At 41.2% G+C, this 26,019-nt stretch overlaps 1 protein-coding gene across 2 annotated transcripts; it reads left to right on the plus strand.

Moving 5' to 3' along the window:
• Positions 1–413: 413 nt before the first annotated feature.
• Positions 414–25,552, plus strand: GNA13 (G protein subunit alpha 13). Of its 2 annotated transcripts, XM_074921800.1 has the most exons (4): positions 414–744; positions 2,663–2,889; positions 20,349–20,399; positions 24,951–25,552. In XM_074921800.1, the coding sequence occupies exons 1-4, from the start codon at positions 462–464 to the stop codon at positions 25,521–25,523; spliced, it is 1,134 nt and encodes a 377-aa protein (XP_074777901.1). In that variant the 5' UTR covers positions 414–461; the 3' UTR covers positions 25,524–25,552. The 2 variants fall into 2 exon arrangements, with proteins under 2 accessions (XP_074777901.1, XP_074777902.1); XM_074921801.1 differs by lacking the exon at positions 20,349–20,399.
• Positions 25,553–26,019: the final 467 nt, after the last annotated feature.

The raw sequence follows: 26,019 nt of genomic DNA on the forward strand, positions 1-26,019 counted from the left end.
CCAGCAGCCGCGGGGCCGTGGCAGAGGTGCCGCCGCTGCCGGGACAGGCTGAGCCTGGGCCTCGTTCTCCCTCACGCTTCGCGTTGGTTACGGCTGCGAACGCGGCCCCGCCGGTAACGGAGGCAAAAGCAGCCACCGCCCCCCCCTCTCCCTCCCGCCATTTCCTGTGAGGCGCCGCTCGTGGGCGGGGCTTCCGCCGCGGGCGGGCGCGAGCCGCTGTCACGTGAAGCCCCCTGCCGGCCCCCCCCCTGAGAGGCAAGGGGGGAAAAACGGCCGCGTCACGTGACGCGGGTCGGCGGGCAGCAGGGCCTCCGTGGTCACGTGACCGGGCGTGTGCGGGCGGGAGCGGGCGGTCACATGGCGGGGCGGGGCGCGGCGCCGGGCGCGCATGCGCGGGCAGAGAGCGGGCTGGTGCGGGCCGGGCCGGGCGGCCGCTCCCCTCGCTGGCAGTGCTCGCTAAGATGGCGGACTTCCTGCCGTCGCGCTCCGTGCTGTCGGGCTGCTTCCCCGGCTGCCTGCTTACCAGCGGCGAGGCCGAGCAGCAGCGCAAGTCCAAGGAGATCGACAAGTGCCTCAACCGCGAGAAGACGTACGTGAAGCGCCTCGTCAAGATCCTGCTGCTGGGCGCGGGCGAGAGCGGCAAGTCCACCTTCCTCAAGCAGATGCGGATCATCCACGGGCAGGACTGGGACAGGGCGGCCCGCGAGGAGTTCCGCGCCACCATCTACAGCAACGTGATTAAGGGTGGGTGAGCGGCGGCGGCGGGGCCGGCCCGCCCCGTGAGGCACCGGGCCGGCGGCCTGCGGGGGCCCGGCCCGGCCGGGGAGGGGCGGGGGAGTGGCGGCCTCGGGGCGGGGGCGGGGGGGGTCCCTCGGGCCGGTGGGAGCCGCGGGGTCGTTGTCCCCTCTCGCACCGTCGGGCGGTTTCGTTTTGGGCGTCTCAACCTTCCTCCGGCCGAGGACGATCGGCCCCGCGTTGCCGGCGTCGGGGAGCAGCCTCCGCGCCCGCGGGGTGTCACCCCCGCCGTGACGGGGCATCCCCCACGGCGGGCGCTGGCCCGGGTGCGGCCCGCCGTGCTGCGGAGGGCGGCTGCGGCTCTTGCCGTGGGAGCAGCGGTTTCAGTCCGTAAGGTCCCCGGCTTTGCCATTTCCTGGAAACGCGATCGCAGTAATGAGTGATAATGGATGGGGGGAAGATGCACCTGAAAGTGCGTGAGGATGAGACGTGTCCTGTGTCCGGGGAGGAAGCGCTCTCTGCGCTTCGCTTCACTGGAAGCAACGCTGCCATCGCGTTGGAAACGGGTCTGACACATCAATCAACAGAAACCCGCAAGCAGAGGCGATGTTCATAGACGCGGTGCCAAAACCTCCACACATGGTTTAGGAGCGGGCTCTGGATTTGACTCCTGTCATCCTTATTTCTTTTCTCTCTCTTATTGAAACTGCTCGTCACATTTTCGGTTTGGACTGTGTAATAGTTGGACAAAGGCTTAACTAAGTTTCTCAAAACAGCAAAACGTCAGACGTCAGCCCTGCTTTCGAAGGGGGCTGGGGTCCAGTGATTCTTAAAGAGAATTCTTTTAAAAAACTGTTTATGAATCAAGCCTGGAAAAGCTATAAATAGCAAGGCAGTAGAAATCACGGGCATGTAGGTTGACCAGGTGATAGTTCATAAAGAAAGTAAGGTACTTCCTACTCTGTGAAAGTATACACGTAGGAACTGCAGATCTTTTTTTGGAGGCTGCTTTCCTGCAGTCACAGCTTTTGACAGATAGAAAAATTGTGCAGAGAGTGAAGCTTGAAAAATACTTTGGCATTGGACAAGTATGGTGTTATAGTCATTTGTTACTATATCTTAATTTCCTTATACCTCTCCCCATGCCTTTACAGTTGCTTATTTCTGGACTTTTCTTTTTTCTTTTTGTTTTTTCATCAGTAAATTTAGTGCTAGAATTCATTTCCCTGCGTTTTTCTTATCGGTATGAGTACAATGTGGGTTTTTTAAAGTCCTTAATAAGAGAAGTTTAAAATACTCTGTTTCTCCTAGAGAATGTTTACCAAAACAACAACAAAAAAAATGCGGAGAAGTCTTTAGGTTGATACAACTCCTGCGCTTAAGCAGTAAAAACATACTTTTTAGAAAGTGTTATGATTTTAGTAAATATTGTCTTCATATCTCTGAAAATGATAAAGGCGGTGATAGTCTCTACAGTTTGATATAACTAAATGCCAAGTTCATGAGAATTCAAAAACTAGGGAACCTTAAAAGAAGCCATCAGATGGTTTGACAATATTCTGAAATAAGCTTTTAAATAGACTTCGTTTGTCTTGTATTCGTCCTGGGTAAAAGAGTTTGCTTGGTAGCACAGCTTGGGGATTTAGTAATTAAAAATAGCACTTTTTCAATAGTTTAAGGTGTACCATGGATATTATACTGTTGAGCATGGCTCTGTTTTTCTGACAGCAAGTTTTGATATCACCTGAAAATGTAGGGCTTTGAGTCAGTTTTTCAGAAACTTTCTGATTTGCTGCTGGGTGGATAGTCCTACTGAGCTTTGACTGTACAGAGTAAGTGCATTGTTTGAAACCTTGCAGATTTGTAGGCTAGTGAAACAGTAGATGCTGAGAAACTCTAATTGCGATGCCCTTTCATGTTGTTAAAGGTGTGAGAGTCCTCGTAGATGCCAGAGAGAAACTTCATATCCCTTGGGGAGATCCTGCTAACCAGAGCAATGGAGATACGATGATGGCTTTTGATACTCGGTCAGTCACGGTGGTGCAAGGCATGGTGGAGACGGCAGTTTTTTTACAGTACCTTCCAGCCATAAGAGCTCTATGGGCGGATAGTGGTATCCAGCACGCGTACGACAGGCGCAGAGAGTTCCAGCTGGTAAGATTTGTGTTTCAGTGTTTTTAATTGAGCGCGAATGATTCTTGTTTCTGTGTTGCTTTTCCATAAAACACTGATCAAGCCGACCTCCTTATGGAGCTTAAGCGTTTTTCAATAGTAGACTGCTACACTGTGGTATTGCAAACAGATGCATTTAGCTCCTTCCTCCTCCCTGCCTTTTTTTAAAAACGAGAATAATAAAGAGCTGCTGACATAATTGTCCTCATTTCATATGTGAGAAAGCTGAGGTGTAGAGGGCTTTAATGTTTTGTAACAAAGCTAGTACCTGTGTAGTGTTTTTACCATATAATTATTTCCACCTTTTGTTAAGTGCATCGACTTAAAAAAACAAACCAAAACAAAAAAACAGTTTGCAGTAAAGGAAGACTTAATAATAATAATAATGTGATTTTTAAAAAAAGATATGCATGGGTTAATGAGAAGAATTTAAAAACCACTCCCTTCTCTATTCCAATTTGAGCAATCTAGCAAACATTCCCTTTGTATACTTCCTGTTTAATTTTGAATGTCTGTGTTAATACTCATGTAATGAGATTTGTTATATTGAAGTTCTCAGCTGAAGATGGAGTATACAATTTAATAGTGGTGTTGAGATGGAGTATACAATTCAATAGTGGGTTGGAAAGGAAAAAGAAACATGGCTTGATTCTTGAGCTGGACCTTTAACTGTGACAGCTGAAGTCCCTTCATTCCATTTCCATGCAAATGCTGCAAAAGGAAACAAAGAATTTAAGTTAAATTTGCTGTTTATTAGTTCACAGACTTGTGTAGTAAATGCCAGTGGCATGGGGTTTTGCAGGGGTCAAGAACCTTAAAATAGATTAAATCTGGTTTTGTAGGTCTCTTAAACCTAAATGGCTTTGTGTTTTTATGTCTTAAAAATAACCTTTGTGTTAGTGTGAATCTGAACAATAGCTGATGATGTCTCCTGTTGAGCTATTATGAATAGTTGTGTAATCATGCTCTGACTTAAATAGGTTGTGTAAATACTCTATAAATATGTATTGCCCTGATCATGGAATGTTTTCAGATTGCAGGATGGGCAGGTGCTGGAGTAGCCTATCACCTGCCCAGCCTAGTTCTGAGCTATGTAAATAAGTTTCTAAGGAGACCTGTTGCTCCTTGTATTTTGCCTTCAGAGTGCTCATAAAAGGGTAATTGCTCTGCTATACCCAAGGTCCTCTTCTGGTGCTGATGTGACTTCTAGTGTCGTAATGGCTGTGATGGAGTGATCTGTTTCAGAATCAGTTAAATAAAATTGTTTCATCTTTGATTAAGCATGTTTAGTGACTTCAGGCTAAGTAGCAAAGGCAAAGGGAGCTATTATTATTCTGTCGTCTTGAGTCTCTGAGAAGTAGGTTCTTTCCATAACTGAAGCATGTGCAGTTTCACTTTGAGTAGGATTTGAAGACTGTGTTCTTCTGAATATGACAGGACAAAAAAAGCTGTTTCTTTCTTTTGGAAATCTGTGTAAGATTCTCTGCAAAAATATATATGGATCATGTTGTGTTTTAGGCAGAACTCGAGAATGTTTTTTTTTTTAAGTGCTCTTAATAGTTGACTGCTGTCCTAATACTAATTTCTGAAAGTAAGGTAACTGCTCAGTTTATACTTACATTGTTTTATTTCCCAAATCCTTTCAAAATCTCAGCCTGAGATATTTATGCCAAGTTATAAACATTAGGGGGGGGGGGGGGGGGGGCGGAATGATGTCACTATATTGAGTGCAAGCAGTGTGATCAGTGCTGGCCAAGTGTGAAGTCTCTGTTTTACCCCGATAAGCTTCCAGCTTAAGTTATGACAGAGCTCCATGTGGGCAGCAGAATGGTGGAAAACTCCTGAAAGCAGTACCCATTTCCGTCATACCTGCTGACAAGCTTTGTACAAGAGTGTTCAGAGAGTTTAGAAACGTGCTGTAATATGGAAGGAAGACACAGATGGTTAAGGAGGGAGTGACGGGCGTACCCGAGTCAGGAGGTAGAGCCAGGGGAAGTTGGAAGAGACGCAGACAGTTCGGTTGTGTCAAGTACTGACTTCTGAAGTAAAGATTCAAGCCTAAAAATTGTTAGTGTTGTAGAGTGGGGGATAAGGGGAAAAATACTGTTCTACTTCCAGTTCAACTGCTTGTGGCAAAAAATGTAATGAAAGGAGAGATACCAGCAATGATTAGATGAGTAAGAGAGAGGAAAAAAAGTGACATTTAAAAAAAAAAAAAAAAAAAGTAAAATGCAGGGACTGAGCATGGTAGAAGAATATTATTTGCCTGTGTATGCTCTAACTTCTTTTCAAACTGTTGAGGGAATTTAACTTTTTTCACCGGATCGTGTTTGACACTGCACTGAAAAACATGGTTCATATTAAGAGAGCACAGGCAGGAATGCTGAGAAAGTATTGTTTATCATGGGAACGGGACAGTTTGGGGCAAAGGTAGAAGGGGGCAAATGAAGAACAGAGCAGTGATGGATAAGGAGTAAAAAATGTCAGAATTTACATAGAAATTCTGGAGGAAAGGAAGCAAGAGTGTGTAGTTCTAGAAGCCATTTGTAGCTCAGACAGATAGAAAGTACAGAGAAAGAGGGTTTAAGATTAAAGTTTCTGAATGTATGTAGTTAAAACATACATATATATATATACACACAATTATGAGAGATCAGTGAGCTGTTCCTGCTTTTTTCATTTTTTTCCACCATCTTTCACAATTCGAGAGATGACACCATAAGCCTAAAGAAACAATTTGGTCTTTTTATAGCAGCATGAGAGGGCAAAAACCAGAACTTGGTTGTATTTTAATGGAATTAGAAATCAGCATTTCCATGCCTAGTTCACTGGAGTGTCCTTCCTCATTTTGTTATCTTAAGTGATCATGGGGATAGTCGATATGATTTATTTTCCTTGGTATAAAAATAGGTGCCTTCTGGTCACTAACAAAAGTATTTATGAAAATTCATTAGTTCACGCTTGTGTAGTGCTTTAAAACTGGAAAGAGGTAATTACAGCTTAGTGCAGTGTATGCCACTTCAATACTTCTCAGGCGGTTAATATTATAAGCCCTCAAATTTTATTACAAACTGAAGTCAGCCGTGTTAGTGGAACTATCACCCGAATGACTGAAGACTATTTAGGATCTGTAGCTTAGTCGCTTCCTGCAGTTTATGTTTAAGATTCTGGTCATCCTCTAGCTTTCTCTCCATCATCTACCGACTTTGTTTCTCCTACAGCCTCGAGTCAGATGGCTGACGTGGATTAATTATAGTTAGTTTGAATCAGCCATACGCTTTCTGTCATCTAATTTACATTTCAGATTTCTCATGGCAAGTTGATTTCCGGTAAAAATCTCCTGAAATGACTTGGAGAAACATACCCGTTATCTTAATTTTACACCATGCAAACTGATTTAATTAGACGTTTCCTAGTCTTTATACTTGTGAGCTATTCAATTATGTGGTTGTAAAGGTTTGCTGTTCTCACTGAAATTTGCTTTGAGGCACTGGCAGCTGAGGAGTGTCTAGTGCTGGTGCTGCGTGTCTGGTAACACCAAGGAAAGTGCTTCTGAGTGAGAGTACCGTTGTACGCTGCCTCTCGCTTCAGTGCATTTGCTGTGAACTTGCCTTTCTTGAATTTGCTGTGAGAGTCGTTAACAGAGAAGCCTTCCAAAGCAAACTCCAGGAGTCTGCTAATTCTCTGAGAATGGAAAAGCGGGATGAGAGCAGAGTTGCTCAGATGCATGATAAGCTTTGAACGTGTTAAAGATTTGTTCCTGTTAAAGATAACTTTTGGGTGGGTTTGGATGTTTGCTACCAGCAAGTGTTGATCTTCAGATAAATACTTTTTGCTCTACTTGCAAATTACACCCAATGTTGGAGAGGTGGTTTTTTTTTTAATGCAATGCGCAGGGGCAGTGATGACACTTTATTCTGTCCTCGTTTGCGTACAACTGCAGACACAGAGGATACAGTAAGGAGGATAGCATATGCATTTACCTCTGGATCCTGTTTACTTCTGTGACATGTCTGCAAGTGCTAGATCAGATTATAGAAGACAGGAAAAGGCGTGTTCAGCTTGAAGTTCAGCTGCTAGTTTAGCTGCAGCTTCTCTTTAGCATTTTTATGTTGCAGAGTAGTGTTTTTTAGAGAGTGTCCAGTTTATTGGAGGACTGTACTTTTATCTTACTCTAGTTGGGCTTTTCTGGGTTCTGTCTCTGACTATTAGTGGGGCTGTCGTACAGGTGAGAACATTCAGTTAGATCTACCGGAAATAATGAGTCTTCAAATGACCACTGCAAAGTATCAGCAAGATTTACTACTCTTTCAGGTGCAGAGGCAGCACGTCCTTGAAATGTGCTTGATTATAGAGTAGAGATCCTGTGGAGGTCGGTTGTGTTTGAAGCCAGACTAGGTTGCCAGATGTTGAGGTCTTCCTCCTTCTCAGGTGTGGATGCCCATCTTATGAAACAATTCTGAGGTCAGTGCTTCAGCATCTGTCTGAAGTCATGAGCACAGAACCTGGAAAAAGATTATTTTCTGTTCTGCAGCCTCCTCACACCCCTAAGTTGGGGGTTAGAGATATCTTTCCCTCCCTCCCTTTCCCAGATCTCTCTTTGGTTCTGGGATTGTGGGTCCGGTTGTCCTGCTCTCTTTCTGCTTGAAGTGTGTCAGTGATGCTCCTACTAGGACGTGCTTGAGTGCATAAACTGTCAGTAGAAAGTTTCTCAGGCTGATAGAAGAATCTTCTTCATGGATAATGTGATTCAATCACCCAGCATTTCTGTAAACATGTGCATTGACTATTTGGGCACTTAATGATATAATTCAGAATTACTTTATTTAAATACATTCCTGTAATTACACTTTATATTACTTAATTTTTGTGGGGAAAAACAAAAAGCTGCTACTTTGTATGTGTTGAGTTATGAACTATTTTTCCCCTCTTTCCCCAATCAATAGGTATGCCAAACATCAAATCATAGGATAGCATGTGTGCAGTGAGCATGATTCCTTGAAACCCTTGAAAAGATTAGAGCTACTTGCCATCTTCAGCCTTCATGTGAAAAGGATTTATCGAAGATTGTTGCTATAGCTATGGAAACAAAAGTGCTTTACAGATTTATACTTAAAAATGAGTCATTCACATCCTCAGAAAAGACTCGGAGTTCTTGAGGATTTGCTGTTTTTCCTGCCCCAATGACAAGATAATGCTGGCTTTGAGTTTGTATTAATAAGGCTCCATGTAGGGATTAACACAGAGTCAAACAATAAGGAGGCTTGAGTTTCCTTATTCTTGGTTTGTGGCCAGAAACCCTTCAATATGTATGCCAGTGCCTTGGTGATGGGGATTGACTGTAATATTTTAGTTGAGCTGAATGATCTCCAGGTGAACTTTCATAGTCATGTAGCACAAAGTGCCATTTTTTTAATCATTTTCCAAATTGGGATTAGGATTTTTCTCTCAGCCTCTGTGAGTTCCTGTGCCTTGAAAGGCTGTTTCTGGGACTGCCCTTCTCCCTTTCCACCATTCTTCCTTTCCTGACTTTTCTTGCTGGCAGTAAAATACTGAAGTCTTTGGAGAGGAGTGGTCTTGTATTGGCCAACGGATGTTGTAGTGCAAGCTGGTCTGGTTTTACTGAAGAACATCTTTGCCATAGTTTTTTCTGAATGTTACTTTTTTTAAAAATAGGTGGGTTTTTTTATACTATTATTTTTAAGCACAGATGTGGCTCTGAATTGAGAGGTCTTTCAGTGGGAGCTGTCTTGATGTGGATGTGTTATCCCAGCACACACGTGCCAGACAGAAGCATGACAAGTTGTCTTCCAACTAAGAATGCGAGCAACTTTTTGGAGTCTTGTGCTCTACACTTAGCTTCTTCCAGCATATCTTTTCTGTGTGGTTTCAGTGCAACCTCTGAGGATGGAATTCTTAATTCAGACTCTCCAGATACCTGCTTATGGGGAACCACTGCTTTTAAAATGCAGACTTTCACGATACAGTGTGGGAGCAGTGTGATGTGTTCTTACACATACTCTGTCTTGAACAAGCTCTGTCGTGTTGATAATCGTGTGCCTTGGTTTCCTAAGCGTTTTGTTGCAGAAGACTAAAGGAAGACTGGCTTTCTGCAAAAATTTGGATTTCTAAAACTGAGCCTTGATTAAATAAAGGTAAAATGTAAGTGCTCTTCTGAATATGCTGTGCATGCCAACAACCTCTTAAGGCTTCAGAGGAAGAGACTTTCTCAGCCTTTCACACATCTCCAATGTGTGAACCTGTTCTCAGCAGATTTTTCTAAATTGTTGCAAATGTGTTAGATCAGCTTTTGCTGCTTTCATTCAGAGCCCATTTCCTTGCTGGCTACTAACCTGCAAGAAACTGCATGTTAGTGCCTGTAGAATACTCCCACTACATTATTTTGCAGAATTTAAATGTGGCAGTGGCTGTGCTGTTCTCTGTCCATTTAGAAATGACTTACTAAATAGAAGCCTGATCTACAGGACAGGAGTCCCAGTATTCATAGCTGTCAGCAAATCTCCATGCTGGCAAAACATGTGGTATGAATGCAGCTGTGATCTTCCATCTATATAGGTGAAATTAATTTTGCACCTGAGGCAAAGAATATGGAGTGATCTTTTTCATATGTAAATCAGGGATCCTTTAGGATTAAGGTGCGATGCCAGGGGCAGTGTTGATTTGTGCTGCTGTTCCCTAGTTTGAGCTTACTGTAACAAGACTTCAACCTTAGAAGCTACTTAAGTCTGTTCTCACTGGGCACATATTACACTTATATTTGGTTGACTGTTCTAGTGGTCTTTATTGACCTAAACTTCAGTTAATGATAAATGCTATTTATATGTTCTGAGTTCATGCTGTACTTCTTACGCAGAACCAGCAGAGTGGTAGGGAAACTTGGGCTTGGGGTATCTGAGGAAGTTGGTCTAGAAAATGTGAGAAAACACAAGCGCAGCTGACTTTCTTACGTAAGAAAGGCAAGATAATAACTATACCAGTGTCTCACATAGAAAGCATGGGAGTCTACATACCAGTGTTGTGTCTACTGGTGTTTTTTTTGTCTTTTTTTTGGTAAGTATCTAAATTTCTCACAGATCAGTTGAGACATTTGGGAGGTGCAGAGCCTGCCCTCTTGCAGAACAGCAGGCTGTCTTACTGATGGTGCTGATGGAGTCTAGCTGACACCAGGTGGTATCTTGCATTGCTCTGGAATATGAAGCCTTTGTATCTTAAAGGTGAATAAATGAATCATAGAACATAGTATTAGTTAACTTAGCAGCCTCAAACACTGAATATATTTAATCCAAATAAAAATCTCTGGATAATCCTGGAGACTAACTCTTATACTCCACCCCTTATACTCTACAACCAAAGTAGTTTGACAGGTAGAATTTAAATGGTGAATAAAGGAGGCATTTTAGACTGTGTCAGCAGCTAAAGGCGGCCCTAAATTATTTCCAATGTCTTGCATGTCTACATTAACAATAAACATCAGGTAATACAGCTGGGAAAGTTGAGCAATTTTAAATATGGAAGACACCCCGAATTCTTTATCATTACAATAACTGACAACTTCAACTCTTTCAGGGAAGAAAACTTTTGGACTGTAATAAACAGTGGGCTGCCTTTTGCAGCACTTAAGTCACTGTACCATGCTGCACGCTTCTCCGTCATGGTCATTCATGCCTTAGATGTTTTCCCAGGACTTCAGTCTCCTCAGTTAAAATAAGTGAAATATCATGCTCCTCTTCAGTGACTTAACCAAGGAGGTGAGAAGACCCCAAATTCTTTTTATGGATGAGAAGTACAGGAATGTGTAATCACACATGAGTTTCTGTATCTTTTTCCTTTGTTTAACGATGCTGGAGAAATAATTTTAAACAAACCAACGGGAATCTCGGCAGGCTGCCTGGGAGAGCTTCTCACCAGGCACATGATGGCGTTTGATCACCTGCTGGTGACCAAATAAAGAGGATGCAGAATTTCCAGGCAAGAAAACGCAGTGCGTTGACACCATCTGTAATTCAAAATATCTACACAAAATAATGCGTTTAAAAAAAAAAAACAAACAAAACCCTCAGGGCAGAGTGATGTAAAATTTTACAGGTGGGTGGTATTGGGACCTTTAACTGTTGTCACTAGCAAGCAGTTACATAGTTAGTAATTTCTAGTTCTTCTATTTTTACTTCATTTCTAGTGTGAAATTCTGCAAGTGATGTGAAATGTTTGCAGCCTCTTAGATGTTGCTGCTCTTTAGGGAGTTTTATGTGCTTTACTGTTCTTTTCAGTGCTTTAGACACAGCTTTTACTAATTTTTAAAAACACTAACATTCATCTAATGATCCATGTAGATCTTTCACAAGACCTAGTAAATTACCACTGAATCTTGTCAGAGCTTGTAACAAGAACTGATACATTAGTATGTCGCCGTTTGCAAACAGAAATACCAGAACCTAATTGAAATGGATTCTGCTAATTGAGGCAGAGGAAGGAACTAAAAAGCATTTGGTCATCTGGATTTCTCATGAGGCTGAAATAGGAACCAAATGTACTTTAAAACCGAATCCTAGGGATGCATCAGTGCACGCACTGGTATCTAGTTTAAAGTTCTGCTTTTGAAATGTTGTGATTTAGTTTACAGTGTATGCAATAATGGGCTTTTTGAGCATCTTAAAAGTTCAATATGGCCTGTTTTAGCGCTGAGATGTTTTCACATGCCAAATATTTGTCATGTTTTTGGGAGCCTTTACTGGTCTTGTACAACTTGGAAGCAAGTAACGCTCTAAATGATGGATGGCAGATTTGCAGACTCACTGCTGCTTCAGTGTTAGATTAAATGCAGTTTGAGTTGCAAACACATGAAGTCATGGAGCCAGTGGGTCAGTGCACTGAAAGAAGAGCAGTGTTTACAGTCTGGTTCCAGTCTGTTTTGTGTGCAAAACATCTGAAGTTTATATAGATGCTTTCCAGAGTGTAAATAGTAATTGGGAGGTGGCTGTTTCGTCTTGGTCAGTGCATGTGTTCGTATTACTTCTAGGTCTGAGTGTGTGCCGTGACTTGGACAATTTCTTTCGTCAATGAAATTTGAAAATATTTTGCAAAGTGTCGGTGTCTTTCTTAAAGTAATCTTTCTGGAAGAGGAGTTTGGATTGTAAATACCTACTAAGGGAGAGAGTAAAACATCTTTGAAGAAAGAAAGTGCACCTGATCTGTGCACAGCATATCCTAATTTGCCTTCATGGATTAATCTCTGTTCTTCTTCGTTAGATGCTCTGGTTCTGCATGTGTAGTGTCCCATATGCCATTTATTGCATTTCCTGACCTGGCTCTGATCTCTACAAGGGGCTGTAGTAGATTTGAGTTTGCTTTTGTGAGGTGTTTAGTTTGTACCTTCATGGTGCTCAGTTGCCTTTTGGTCTTAAACCACGACAGCTTCCTATTTGGAAGCATTGGTGATCCTGAGGGAAATGACATGCCAGGGTAAATGCTGTTTATTCCTAGGATTTTTAACTGTGGGAAAGAGTCTCAGCAGACTTTTGGGTTTTGTTCTGGAGCTGTACAAACTCTTCATGCAAGTCAGAGCTATGCAGTTTCTTAAAATTCTCAGTTGTTTATACAATATGGCACATAGTGGTTTCCAAGTAGTCTTTCAGAATTAGTTAGAAATATGATAACAGAGTGCCTTGCGTGGAAAAAGTTGTAGTTCTGTAGGCTTTAATGGAATGCTGTTTCATGCCTGAAAGCTGTAGTGAATTTTCATATTTTTAGGCAAGTTTTGTTAAGAATCTGGCAGTTATAGCCTCTCTTCAGGAGAGGGGAGGAACACCTAGCTAAGAAAAATGAAATTGGATTTCTTCCCTCTTAGGAAAGTAATTCAAAACTGCAGCAGTTTGCTCTGTGGTATACTAGTATGCAGATTAAGTTCTTCTTAGTGCTTGATCATGTCTTCATGTGGTTAATTGGGATAGCATGTTCCATCTGAAACCATGGAGATGCCGTACTGATGGGAGAAAATCCGAGTCTGAATTGTGTAAGTGAATGAGGCGCTTGGAAGGGTAGTGCGGCACTGAAGTGAGTGCAAGAAGGAGAAAGAGCTGATACTGGAGCCTTATTTGGAATATTTAGTTCGAGACTGACTTGCTTGGCTTGGCTTACCTCCCTTCTTTCACTCCAGCTGTTTGGTAGGGCAGGCACAGCAGATACTCCTGGGTACCCGGCAGCTTGCAGATGCTGGCGGGTAGCGGAATGCAGGAGCTGCGGTTGGCATGCTCTGTCTGCCTCCACTTGTTATCCCCATTTTTGAGAATTACGGATTAATTGGATTACACAGTAAAGAGGGGATAATAGATTAAAGGGATATTATTGGGTTAAAACCTTTCTTAAGCCCCTTCACCTTTCTTTGTTAATGCCATTATGCAAGATAAAAATGTCAGTCATGAAATAAACAGTGTAACTCCTGCCTTTCTTGGTGCTTTTGAGCACCCTCCACCCAGCGTGATCTGGCTGTTCTGAAGATAAATTCCACTCTGCTACCAAAAGGTTTTACAGAAGATCACTTCTGTGAGTCAGGACTTCAACCCTTCCTTTTTTAAGGACAGATACTCAGTTTGTGTGGCCAAATGCAAGTCAGGTGTCGCTTCTACACCGCGTGATGCAGTTCTGATTGCTTTGAAAAAAAAGGCAGATAGCACTTCCTCAGCGCAGTGAGTTCTGAAAAGAGGAAGTAGGGTAGAGCTCTCCGAGGTAAGTGACGCATTTGTGACGTTCTGGTGGAGAACAGGATTATTTTATACTCCTGTGTAAGCAAATGTAGCCTCTGTCTGAAACTCTCCAGTCTTACAAAGAAGCGGCAATTAATCTCAAATGTACTTAAAATCGATCTTTGAAAATGGGCAGATCAGATTTAAATGACTATTTGAATGGTTGAGCTGGAGATAAAGAAGGTCGGAGAACCTGAAATGTCTGATCCTGACGTATGGTATCTGTGCTTTAGGCCTTTTAAGGCTGGTCCATTAATGCTTCCCCTGGCAGCAGTGCCATTTTAAAGCAGTTTGCCCTCCCTTCTTCGGGAGGGGGGAGGATTATTTTAACAGGGAGCAGTTGGCTGGTCTGCATGTGGCTACGATAATGCTCGTGTGGGCATAAATGGGGACTGCTTTGTTTTGGCAGGAGTGGCAGTTGATGCTGGTTTTAACATAACTTTGGCCATAATTAACACTTAGAGAAAGGAAACGTACATCTCTCCAGGAAATGTGTTTTGTGTTAGCACACTCTCAAATATTTTGACCCAGACTTGCAGTTTGGTGAGTAAATATACTGTTGCCTGCCTCGACACTTTACTCTAAATACCTTTAGCACCCTTATTAAAAATTAGTTATTGTATATGCTTATTGGAAACTCCCAGAACACTGCTAATAAACTTGCTGCTTAAACAGAGAGCACTGTATCAAGCCTTAGAGCATAGGAGTAGCAATTGGGAAACAAATTGTTTCCCCTCACCTTAGGAGATACCAAGCAAGTTGTTGAATTGCTGCTATTAAATAGGGACAGTATCTGTTTTTTAAATTTAGTTCCTTGAATAAAGAAGTTATAGGTGTGAATGTGTAGCGGTTTTGTCCTCTTCTGTTGACTGGGGCACGTTGGAAAGAGGAATCCTCATTAGAAAGCACTGGGAGGAGTGACCGGTGAGAGAATTTAATTTGTAGAAACCTGAAAACTGTGAAGGAACCAAGATTATTTTATTTACCTCCAAGTCTGAGGCTGGTAAAGGAAACCAAACCAATTCAATTTCTCAACATAAGACTTGGTTCAACTTCCACTGGTCTAACCATAAAGACAATTGTGGATTTGAGCTCAATAATATAATCAGTGCTCAGTGCATTCACGGCACAAATGTATCATCTGGATCATCTGCCTCTTTTGTGTAATGTTGTGGACATCCCTCGTTTGCGTGCGGGGAGAGGAGGTTCTAGTGCTCTCTGCTGCCTCTCCCACTAGGAAATCTGCATTGATTTGACTAAAACATATCTCCATTAGTTATCTCTCCATTTTATTTCGGAAATTTCAGAAGACATCTGGTGAAACATCAGTAGCAGCAGTATTGATTTGCAGTCAAGTCGTCTTTTGAATCAGCTAGGGGCGGGGTGTCAAGAAAATACAGGTTAGAGATTATTTTCTCTGGATTCTGTGTCAAAATCCTCAGCTATAGATTTATCTGGATTAAACCTGACAGAAAAGAACTGTACATAGTGAAGTGTACGCTATAAGGATTATTAGGGTGTTGTAAGATGAAGAATTTAAAGGCTCTGATTATTCCTCCTTCATCTTTCTTCCAGCTGCTTTTCCCGTGTTATGGATGGTTTGGTTTGTATGTCAATTTAGGCATGTACATGCCAACCTAAAAACATTGTATTTACCTGTTCTTACTATAAAGTAGGCTTTAAAAAAACCCTTTTGTTGTTGGTTTTGTTTGCTTGGGTTTTTTATTTTAAAAAGTAGGAAATTTTTGTTTATATTTTCTCCGAAATTCAAGTACGGTCATGAAGAGGAAATGTTTGGTGGTTTCTATAATTCTAATGTAGAGTTACTAAGTTATATCTCCTATTTTCTTTAAATATCTGATTTATTATTTCAGATACTTAATAAGTCTTGTCGGTTCAGTATGTTCCACTGAACTTGCAGCCAAACATAGATGGTTTGATAAACTGTACGTTTATTTCTTTCAACCTTGTGATGACTAAATCTATTTGATGGATTTTCTTTCTTTTTTTTTTTAAGTGATTGCTCTTGGAAAAAATGTAGTGTCTGTGTTGCCCTAGAACAGCTAAAAAGCCATTTGGCTATGCTGAGGTTTCAACAAATCATATTTAGGTTGCTGACACTGTTTTCATGGAAACCAAATAAATTGGTGCCACTTCCTGGGTTTAAAAGATGTGTTCATCTGTTGTGTATTTCATGTAGTCTTTTTTTTTTTTTTTTCCCTCCCCAAAAATATTTTTGTGGTTACTTTGCTTTAGGCACTAACTAGCAACATTTTAGACAGTAATCTTCCTCTGTGCCATGTTTTGTTTATAAAAGATAACTGCTCTGGTTTACTTCAGAAGACCACACGAGCAGCTACAATACACTATTCTCTTATAGGTACATGACCAATATGTGCTGTAATCCTGCCTTTGGAGAAAGCGTGCCTTACATAAAACTTGAGATATCTCATTGTCCAGGCCTGAGCAAGACTAGTTAAAATAAATGCAGTGTTGTAAGAGAAGCTGTTGTTGTAACATGGAATACCTTGATAAGAATACGATTTAGCTGTGGGTTTTTTGTGAATCACTTGGATGTTCACGATGCAGTGACTTGGTTTGGTTTTCTTCAGTAAGGATTGTAAGACTCCAGGAAGCACACAAGCTGTTTTGAATCAAACCTTTCTGAAAATGGAATACTTGACAGTTATGAATAAAGTTATTTAACAGGCAACTTCCTGTGGTTTACATGCATTTCTGAATCGGGAGGAGGCTGAAGGGCTGCAGCTGAGATGTGTATATTCCATCAGAACAAAAAAGGGCATCTTCTACAAGCAATCAAAGGGATTGCTTAAAATCTGATATTCTGATTCATTTTAATACTGTATTAAAAGAGCAAAAGCACAGTCACCGAACACTGGAAGCTCTTTGAAGCTAACGTAGGCTGTTCGTTTTGTTGTATCGGTGTGTGTTTAACAAGTTTGCTTTATTGCAGTATGTCAGCATGCATATGAGAAATGTGCTCAAGCCTGTCTTTGACTCTGTCACTTCTATTGGGGTCTTTGGGCCTGTGCTTTAAGTTGAGAAGGAAGCAGGTAGCGGATGAGCGAGGCTTGGTCCGGTTCCTGCAGCGTAACAACTCGTTGGTAACCTTCAACCACACTTCAGAAGTTTGTAGTTCAGAACTGCTCAACTGTAAAAATTACTTTAAATGGTTTGCCTGCATTTAAAAGGGGAAAAAAACCAACACAAAAGTTTACCTGTGACTAATTTAAGACCTTTGTGTCGCTGTATTTTTTTAACTAGATCTTTAATTTTAAATTCCCACTGTATGTGCTCGCAGAACATGGGTGTGAAGACAACAGGCGTGCAATGGAGAACTATAGAGATTTTTAACAGGGGCAGATCCTCCAGTTTCTCAGTCTCCTCTTGGTTTTGCCCTTGGCGTGGCTTCTTTGTGGCATGGTGGCAGCAGCCTGACTGCTGCAGCAGCCACGTGGCAGGGGTGAGCCACACTGGAGTTAGTCAGGCAGAGCGGGGAAACCCGCTTTCTTTTTGCTAGTCATCTCAGGTAAACCAGAGTTTACGGTTTGTCTAAAGGGAAATTTTAGAATGTGACCACTGTCTGTTGAATACAGCCGTTTAAATATAGCCACTGTCATTGATTGACAGTGAGATCTAGTTCTGTATCTAATACCAAGGAAAAACAGCCGAACATAGGAGCTGTCTCTGGAGCTGCTCTCATACTGCGTTGTGACTAAGTCGTTTTCTCACTCAGTTTTAACAATTGCTGGCATTAAGGCTTTCCTTAGTTGTTGTGTGATGGGTTTTTCAGTGAGTTTCTCTTCATTATTGCATAAAATACATAGATTCACCCCTTTGGAAAAGGATTGGAAGTCTTGCTTGATTGCATTGTAATGCTGCTTTTTTGAAGCTTATTTAAAACTCTTTAGTTCTGCAGTCATGCATTCTGATAACAATCGTTAGTTGTGGTAGTTGGCTGTTCAAGAGTATCTGTAGTTAGAGCTTGGCCTGCTCGCATGAAAATGTCCGGGTCAGATGGAAAATTACCACTAGTCAAGGCACTGACTTGTAGCTGTGGGATATGGAGGGGTGTATGGAATGTGATGGAAGAACAGATGATGAGTTTGAAGCTATTACTAAGTTCTTGATGCCATATAAATTGATAAAAGCCAGTGACTGAACAACTTTCATCCTTAAATACAGAGTTATGTTGACGGCACTCGCTTGGTGTGTCAGTTATCTGAATAGATTTTCATAAGGGAGAACCCAGTGACTGAGCCAGAGATTTGGAGGAGGGAAAATATGTCACTGCTTTATTAACTGTATTATGCTTGTAACTGATAGCTTTTATGGTTTAATGTCCCAAGTTTCAGAATGGCCACCTTGATATTTGTCTGCCGTTGTCTTTGATACGTGACAGCCTCGCAAGCTAAGCAGTCTTCTGGTGTGCTTTCTGGCAGTTACTTTACTGTTGGCTCTAGAGCACACGTCTAGTTTGTTGTTGCAGGCCGATGTATTTCGCATTCGTGTTTTCAGGAAATCCCCTCTTTTGGGAAGCTGCCTCTGGGGGTGTTTTGTGACCTTTACAGGCTGTGGCTTACTTGTCTGCTCCAACTGCTCAGTCCATTGCAGTAGCAGTAAGCCCTGGGACTTAAAGGAGAGGTAGTAACTCATGCGTTCCAGTACTGGGGAGTTAATGCTGCTTTAGGGAGTAGGCATTGCTGTAAGTAGTATAAAAAAGAGCTCGGATTAAAATATATGCGTGCACACACACATGCATACTTACAGCTTCTGAGACCTGGGTATGCTCGAATAAATACCTCCGCTTAATGAGTCTGAAATCTGGCTGATTTGTACATAGTCCTGTGGGGGAGGGAGGGTTGTCAGCTCCTACTAGGACCTAAAAAAGAAATTAAGTCTGACCTTAAACTTTATTTTGTCTTAATATTCAGCTACAGATAGTGGTCTTAGTATTGGGAAGGTCTAAGTTCTGATCCTGTTACTCCCGCTTGGGAAGCTTGATGGATTTGTGCATCAAGGTTGTGCGGTTTTATTTTCTGTGAAATAGGAATGCTCTTCCTCATACTTCCCTTACAGGATTGAGGCTAGAAGGGATTTCCGAAGTGCTGAAAAAGATATAGGTGTAAAATACTGCTGTCGTTGCAAGCAGTTGCTGTTGTGTGCCACCAGGCTTTAAAATGGTTAGTGTAACAGCTGCGGTTTGTCACCCTAAAGAAAATGGGTAACATTAAGCCAAACAGAAAGTAAAATAAGGTGGTAGAACTGTGTCGGACTCCTTCCCTGCAGGTGTGTCGAGCACAAGGCATGTTTCAACCAGAATCCCTGTCTTTGCCAATTAGATGTTGTTCAAATTGCACACTTAAAAGGTGCAGTATCTACTCGTGTTATGTAACTTTTTTTTTTAGTACCTGAAAAACTTGCAAAGGTGCCTGGCTCATGTGGCTGCCAGAAATCTTTTTGGACTGTTACTTACCCTACCCTACTTTGTTGCTGCTTAGATGACACAGTTTAATACTGAGGTTTGATATTCTTCCTAGATAAGTTTGCAGAGTTCAAATTTAAGTGAGGGGAAGTCATTATCAGGGTGTAACTCCTGTCCTAATTCACCCATCTGGTTTAGATGTAGTCACCCCAGCCTTGGATGCTTCCTGAATTTCTCATCAAGAAAATTCAGTCAGAATTCTTGCTCTTCCATCCTCAGAGTGAAAACACAGATGGTTTCTTTTCTATATTTACTATAAAGTAAATAAGTTACAGCTTGGTAATCAAGAGCTTTCAAAAAGAAGCATGTTTCTGCTTCTGAGATAATGCCAAGAATCTTAAAAAGGTACTACTTTCCTTTTCAATAAATTCAGTCAGTACATTACCCATTGCAAGTGAACTCGGGTTCAGCAGCATCCTTGTAAGAGTTTTCCCTTAATCCTAGCCACCCTAATGGAGTTCTGGAGAGTTGGCTGTAGTTCAGGCTTACAATAAAAAAATCTTTAGTTCTGCATTATTTGGAGGGATTAAAAACTATAGATGCTGTTTGCAAGGACAGTGATGGCTTGAATCCATAAGCAACCTGTGAAATCATGGAGTGTGTCAGTGCAGAGCTCTGTTCCTTACTCCCAGAGTAAGGAGTTCTTCTCCAACTTCATCTCTGATAGGAAACTTGAGTAAAATGCTTCATCTGTTGTGGTTTCTTATCCTCTCTTCTGCTTAGTCATTTGCTGTGCTCAGGGTTTGAATGGGATTGTATGGCAATGCAGTTAGTTATAAATTAATTTATCTCCAGCGATTAATTCCAGCACCTGAATGCCTGTATGTGCAGGCTCTTCAAAGGGTTAGAAGAATTAAACGTATGTTTTCATAATGAAGGTGTGGTTGCTTAGTTAGTACTTCCTGTGGATACTACTTTAGGATTTATTTAGCAATTCTAAACTTGGAGAGAATTTAACTGTTAGAAATGTGCCTTACCTATGCTTCTAAGATTAAATATTAACTGGCCTAAAAATAAAAATAGTTTTGTTCTTAGGATAGCTGCTTTAAAAAATGGTGGTGATTAAAGCTTGCAACACTTAAATCTAGATTCTGGTAAATTAACTGGACTTCAGAATGTAAACTATTGGGATCAAGTGTGCAGCCTATTTAAATAACCATTTGCTTTGTTTTCAGGGGGAATCTGTAAAGTATTTCTTGGACAACTTGGATAAACTTGGAGAACAAGTAAGTTCTTTTTTCAGTCTTGAGTTTTAAGTAGTCTTTGTGATCTCTGGGTTTTAAACAGATGAAATGTAATTAGTGTCTGCTCACATAACTTTAGTTAACTTTGTCCCATTATCTCAGCAGTTCATCACTGACATGTCAAAAACACAGGGCAATGCAAGGGCCAAGAGACTTTCTGGAAATAGAACTTCTGTAGAAATGGAACAAAAACCAAGTTGCAAATGCTTGTCCAGTTGGAAGACTGTTAAAGTAGCACTTCAACACTAATTGATACACAAAAATGGCTGATTTTGGTTTTACGTACCCAGTTAGGAACAGTAATTTAAATCAGTGCACAAGTCAGTGGTACCTTTCTGTAGTAGCAACTTTAAAATAAAGAGATACGGTATAAAGTCTGTTTTCTCTGGGGGAAAAGCTGAAAGTTCTGTGGAATACTTTTTGATAAAAATGTTGGTTACTGCTCGAATAATGAAGTTGTATGCCGATACTCGTTAGTTGTGTATTGCAGAAATGGCATGTGGAAAAAAAACCTGCCTTTAAAATGGAATGTCAGCTTGAACTCCATGGGGAGACAGTTTCTCCACGGTCACTTCCAGCTGGTGGCTAACAAATGATGAAGGAATCCAAACCACTTCAATTGAGTCCTGTTACATCATGCTTAATTTCATTTTTCTTTAACAGATAAAAATTTAATTTTAAGCCAGACTGTTTTTGTGCTTTGAACTGTCATTTTTCTGACTAGAGCGCTGGTGATCATCTTGCAGAATGCATACGCTTCCCGGATACCTTGCTTGAGAACGCCAGCACTCACTCTCTGAATTGATTTGATCTTGAGTTCTAAGGCAGTACCAGATCTGCGCTCACTTTAATGAACTGCTAAACCTTCTCCTGATGGTGGATTTCTCATGGTCTGTGAATCCAATGTCACTTTAGTTTTGAAGGTCCTTGGTTATTTTATTTTTTTCCCCACACACACTTTTACATATATTTGGGTAAAGATTTTTTTACAACTTCTTTTCAAAGTTCTTTACTTAGAAGCCTTCTAAACCTTTGTCCATTCTTTGATTAAAACATCAAACTTGAAGTCACTAGTGGTTTTATATTTTTGTATATGCACACACTCTTATTGTAGGTCTGATGTTGCTGTGGGAACGCTGAGCTCTGAATTACAGCTTTTCCAGTTTAAAGTTAGACCAAATGGTGTTGAGATAGAGAGGGACTCTTCAAGATCTGCTGTTACAGAAAATTTTAAGTCTTTGTGAGAAAAGTGCTAAGTTTTGTTACTGAGCAAAAGATTTGATAGGTTCTTCTGGTTTATTCTTATCTATATGCAAGATTTGTCTAATGATTATTACCCCAAACTGTATTATATAAGTATTTTACTGTTCTTATCTGTTATCTGATACAACTGGGCTGGCCTGCAACTAAATTACTTGTAAACAGAGAGACCTGAGATTCATGTGTCTCTTGCCAAAAGGGAGCTAATGATAACAGTGTGTAGGGAAAAGAACTTAATGTTCAGATTTAATCAGATCAGCAAAATAGGAGTAGCTGGCTGGCAACGTGGGATCTGCCAGATTCCTTGCAACTGTTTGTTGTTATTTCAACTGCCAGTGCAGACTATACGTATTCAAAATATCTCATAGAGAGACATGGCTTTCCATGTTGTGATTGGATCTTGTTCATGCCTTAAATTCTCATTTTAACTAAACAAACAGTGATGTGATAGCCAAAAGGAGCTACCTGATAACCAAAAGAAGTCCTGTAGAAAGAAAACAGATTAGTGAATTTGAGGAAGGAGATAATTCGGGAAGAAAGCACATGTTCCAAGTCAGTATCAATGTATATCCTTGGGAAGAGCTGCACAGAAAATAAAACAAAAACCCAACAAACCCCCTCTCCAAAAACAAAACCCCAAAATGGAAGAAGGTGAGAAAGAAAACAATCAACATGGAAGATTTGGGTAAAGTGTAGAAAAGGAGAGCTTAAATAACAGTGCTGTCCAAGGAAAATAACTCACCTAATTCTGGAGTCTTCAGATGCAGAGAATGGGATCAACAGTGAGAACGGGGCTTGTTCAGAGCTGCTGCAGAGGCAAGCTGCTGGTATCTCAAGGATCTGGGCATGGGGGAGAAAACCTAATCATCCTTCAGAAAGATAACTGAAATACTGGGAGATTTCTTAGGAGTTGTATCTCGTTTCCTGTAGCCAGACGATGGCTGTATCCCAAGCACTTGACTTCCAGCACACTCATTTGCAGACTGTTACATCAGAGTAGCCATTATTTGGTATAAAACATGGTAGGTCTTCTGTGCGTGTAGAACTTGAAAGCACTTTATTTGTGGTTGCAAGCATGGAAGGAATTTTAAATGAGTAATACTCGAGAGAGAATTTGTCAGGAATTCTAGGGATAAGCTCCTTGTTCTTGAAAGCTTTACTGAATAAACATTACAGGCCAACTCCCAGAAGAGTTTGCTTTGTGCTCTCGTTTCAATATTGAAGTTATATATGGCTTTGCCTATTATATTAATTGATTATATTTATTCACTGCTTTTAACTTCAGTCACTCCTGAGCTTTCCTAAGACTATCTGGTTTTGTTCTGAGAACTTGAGACTAACTTTTTAAATAACAGAAGTTTGAGAGATGGAATAAGCGTTGAACCTGCAACATTCTCTTGCCTAAATGTTAACAGTCAGATTTACTCAAAATCCCTTCACATGTGCCCAGTGACATTTGATAGAGTCGTTGCTCTGTTCCTCTGACTGTTCTCCCTCTCAAACAGTTTCTGGTAGAAAGGACCCAAGATAAATTTAACCAATAAAGAGAGAAATCTTACTACCCTTTAAAGTTGCTTCTTTTTAATCAGACAAGGGGGTGGCAGCACATGTCTGTCACTCATTTTGGAGAGAACATAGTGCTGCCCTAGCTATTCAACTTTCCTGCAGATTTAGGTGGTGCAGGTTTTGGATGTGTAATAGTACTACAGCAAAAAGTGCAGGGTGGGGAGCCTGTGCTTCAGAGAGCTGCTTTGTAATTCGTGCCATGATAAAAATCAGTACCTTAGTCATGGGCTGCTCGAATAAAGAAACCCGGGAGTTCAAATGAAACAGTGTTTCTCTAGCTGGTTTCACTTCTGAGCTTACACAGTAAAGCAAAGTGATCTGTGAGTTTTTGGAACATTACACTCACTTCATGATTTTAAAAATTGCTTTCTGTGGAGCATACTTTCCCAGTAGCCTTATAGTTGGAATACTAGTATTTAAATAGCCATGTAGTTGTGTATTTGTTCCCTCCACCCCAGCTTACTAGTTGAATCAGACTTTCTGGACTGTGGTCTTTGACATCTTTATAAAAGCTCCAAGCCTGGTAACTGGCACTGTCAAAGGAAGATCATAGATCCTTCACTAAGAGGAGACTAAAATTCCAACTCTGAAGCCTCAGTCACTCTCTTTGAAGTTGTGAGAAATGCTGGAAAATGTAAGGGTTTCCATAACAAGTGAAAAACAAAGCTTTAAACTTCTGCCTCAGCCAGCTGCTCTTATAGATGCAGTTTTTAAATAGCAGAAAGGCTTGGACCATATGTGAAAGGGTAATTCTACAAATGAAGAAATCCCCAATACAAGTCTTGAATTTCATGCTGTCAAAAGCTGACTAATAATTCCTCTTCCTGTTAGCATCTGCATCCGTTGATGATGACTGCTCATGTAACAGTCAAAAAAAATAGTAAAAAACCACTTACACTGCCTATTTAATTCTGGGAATAAAGGCAGGTTGGGGAGAACTTCTGGGTACAGCTGTCTTGGGTCCCTCCTGGGCTGTGCCGCTGCGAAGGGGCTGCTGTCCTCAGCCCCCTTCTCTTTACCAATTGCACAGAATGTTTTGGACCAGATGGGGCTGTGTGAGCTCCCAGGTGTGGCACGCAGCTGACAGAAGTGACTTCTTGGACCGATAGAGCTGGATGCAGAAGGTCTATGGCACAAACACAGGAAGTTGCTTAGGTTTTGCTTTTCTGGCATAATTGATTGCCTTAAGTACTTAGAGGAGCAGCTCATTTTTCTGGAAGCAGTTGTGCAGTATCCGCAAGAACACAGGAGGAACCGAGTGCCCCGAGTCAGAATGAGATACTACCATGGTTACTGATTTGAGAAACCTGTTTTAGACCCCACTTGCTGCATTGCGGTGTTGGCAGACAACAGCTTTGTGGGAAGAGGATGAATGAAGCATAAAGTCACCCAGAATGAGGGAAAAGGGCATGTGAGGAATTGATGGTACATCTCTCATGTTGGTTATGGATCCTTGCATGTGGCAAATGGAAAGCTTCAGTACTCTGGGGCACATGTTTTGATTTCATATTGGGTGCGTTTCCCGATTTAGACTCTAGATCTTTCCAAAATGCTTCAGTGTATGCATATGAATGTGCATACATGTGTATGTTTATTCAAAATCTCGTGCAAGCTTTTCTCTCAATTGCAAGTTGGCTGTGATCACCATGCCTGTGACTTGTATCCTAATCGGCAAATTCTCCTTTATTTTTTTTATTTTTTTTTTAGGATTATCTTCCCTCACAGCAAGATATACTGCTGGCACGAAGACCCACAAAAGGGATTCATGAGTACGACTTTGAAATAAAAAATGTTCCTTTCAAAATGGTTGATGTAGGTGGCCAAAGGTCAGAACGGAAACGTTGGTTCGAATGTTTCGACAGTGTCACATCAATACTCTTCCTTGTTTCCTCGAGTGAATTTGACCAAGTGCTTATGGAGGATCGACAAACAAATCGCCTTACGGAATCCCTGAACATTTTTGAAACAATAGTCAATAACCGGGTTTTCAGCAACGTCTCAATCATTCTCTTCTTAAACAAGACGGACTTGCTTGAGGAAAAAGTACAAAAAGTGAGCATCAAAGACTATTTTCCAGAATTTGAAGGGGATCCCCACTGCTTAACAGATGTCCAAAAATTCCTGGTGGATTGTTTTCGTACTAAACGCCGGGACCAGCAGCAGAAGCCCCTCTACCACCACTTCACCACTGCTATTAACACAGAAAACATCCGGCTAGTTTTCCGTGATGTTAAGGATACCATCCTTCACGACAACCTCAAGCAGCTTATGTTACAGTGATGTGCAAAAAGACATTTTTATTTGAGTAACTTTTGTGTGCTGTTTTTTTTTTTTATTAGAAGTTTACAGCAGGAATAGAGAAATCCAGATCCTGTCAGACTTCTTGATATGTGGCTAAAAGCTGCTGCTGAACACATTATTGCCAATTTCTGCAGAAATTCAGGCTTAATCTCATCCAGTGTAGGTTCAAGTTGACTCAAGTTGTCATTTTATAGCAGACCTATGTCTGAGTTACCTGTAAAGTGGTAAATTCGACCTTTTACAAGCATGTATATTATCCTAGAAAAATGATTTCCACCTTCAGAATTTCAAGTCCAGACTTTAGTGAAATTGTCGCAATTGTTAGATGGTGACAGTAATTTGGGGGGGGGGAGTGGGGAGGAAGGAACTTTTCACCCCTAACTTCATTATGAAGACTGTGATACCATAGCTGATTTACGATTTCTCAGGTCTGTTGTTGGTTAGAAATTCCATAAATCCCTTGCTGGAATCATCT

This window comes from Athene noctua, chromosome 18 (assembly GCF_965140245.1).
Source record: "Athene noctua chromosome 18, bAthNoc1.hap1.1, whole genome shotgun sequence".
NCBI lineage: Eukaryota > Metazoa > Chordata > Aves > Strigiformes > Strigidae > Athene > Athene noctua.

Excerpts from the sequence above, each read along its gene's own strand:
- GNA13 (XM_074921800.1), top strand. The coding sequence starts at position 462 with ATGGCGGACTTCCTGCCGTCGCGCTCCGTGCTGTCGGGCTGCTTCCCC. Across the intron at positions 745-2,662 it reads CTACAGCAACGTGATTAAGG|GTGTGAGAGTCCTCGTAGAT; the intron begins GTGGGTGAGCGG and ends ATGTTGTTAAAG. Across the intron at positions 2,890-20,348 it reads GGCGCAGAGAGTTCCAGCTG|GGGGAATCTGTAAAGTATTT; the intron begins GTAAGATTTGTG and ends CTTTGTTTTCAG.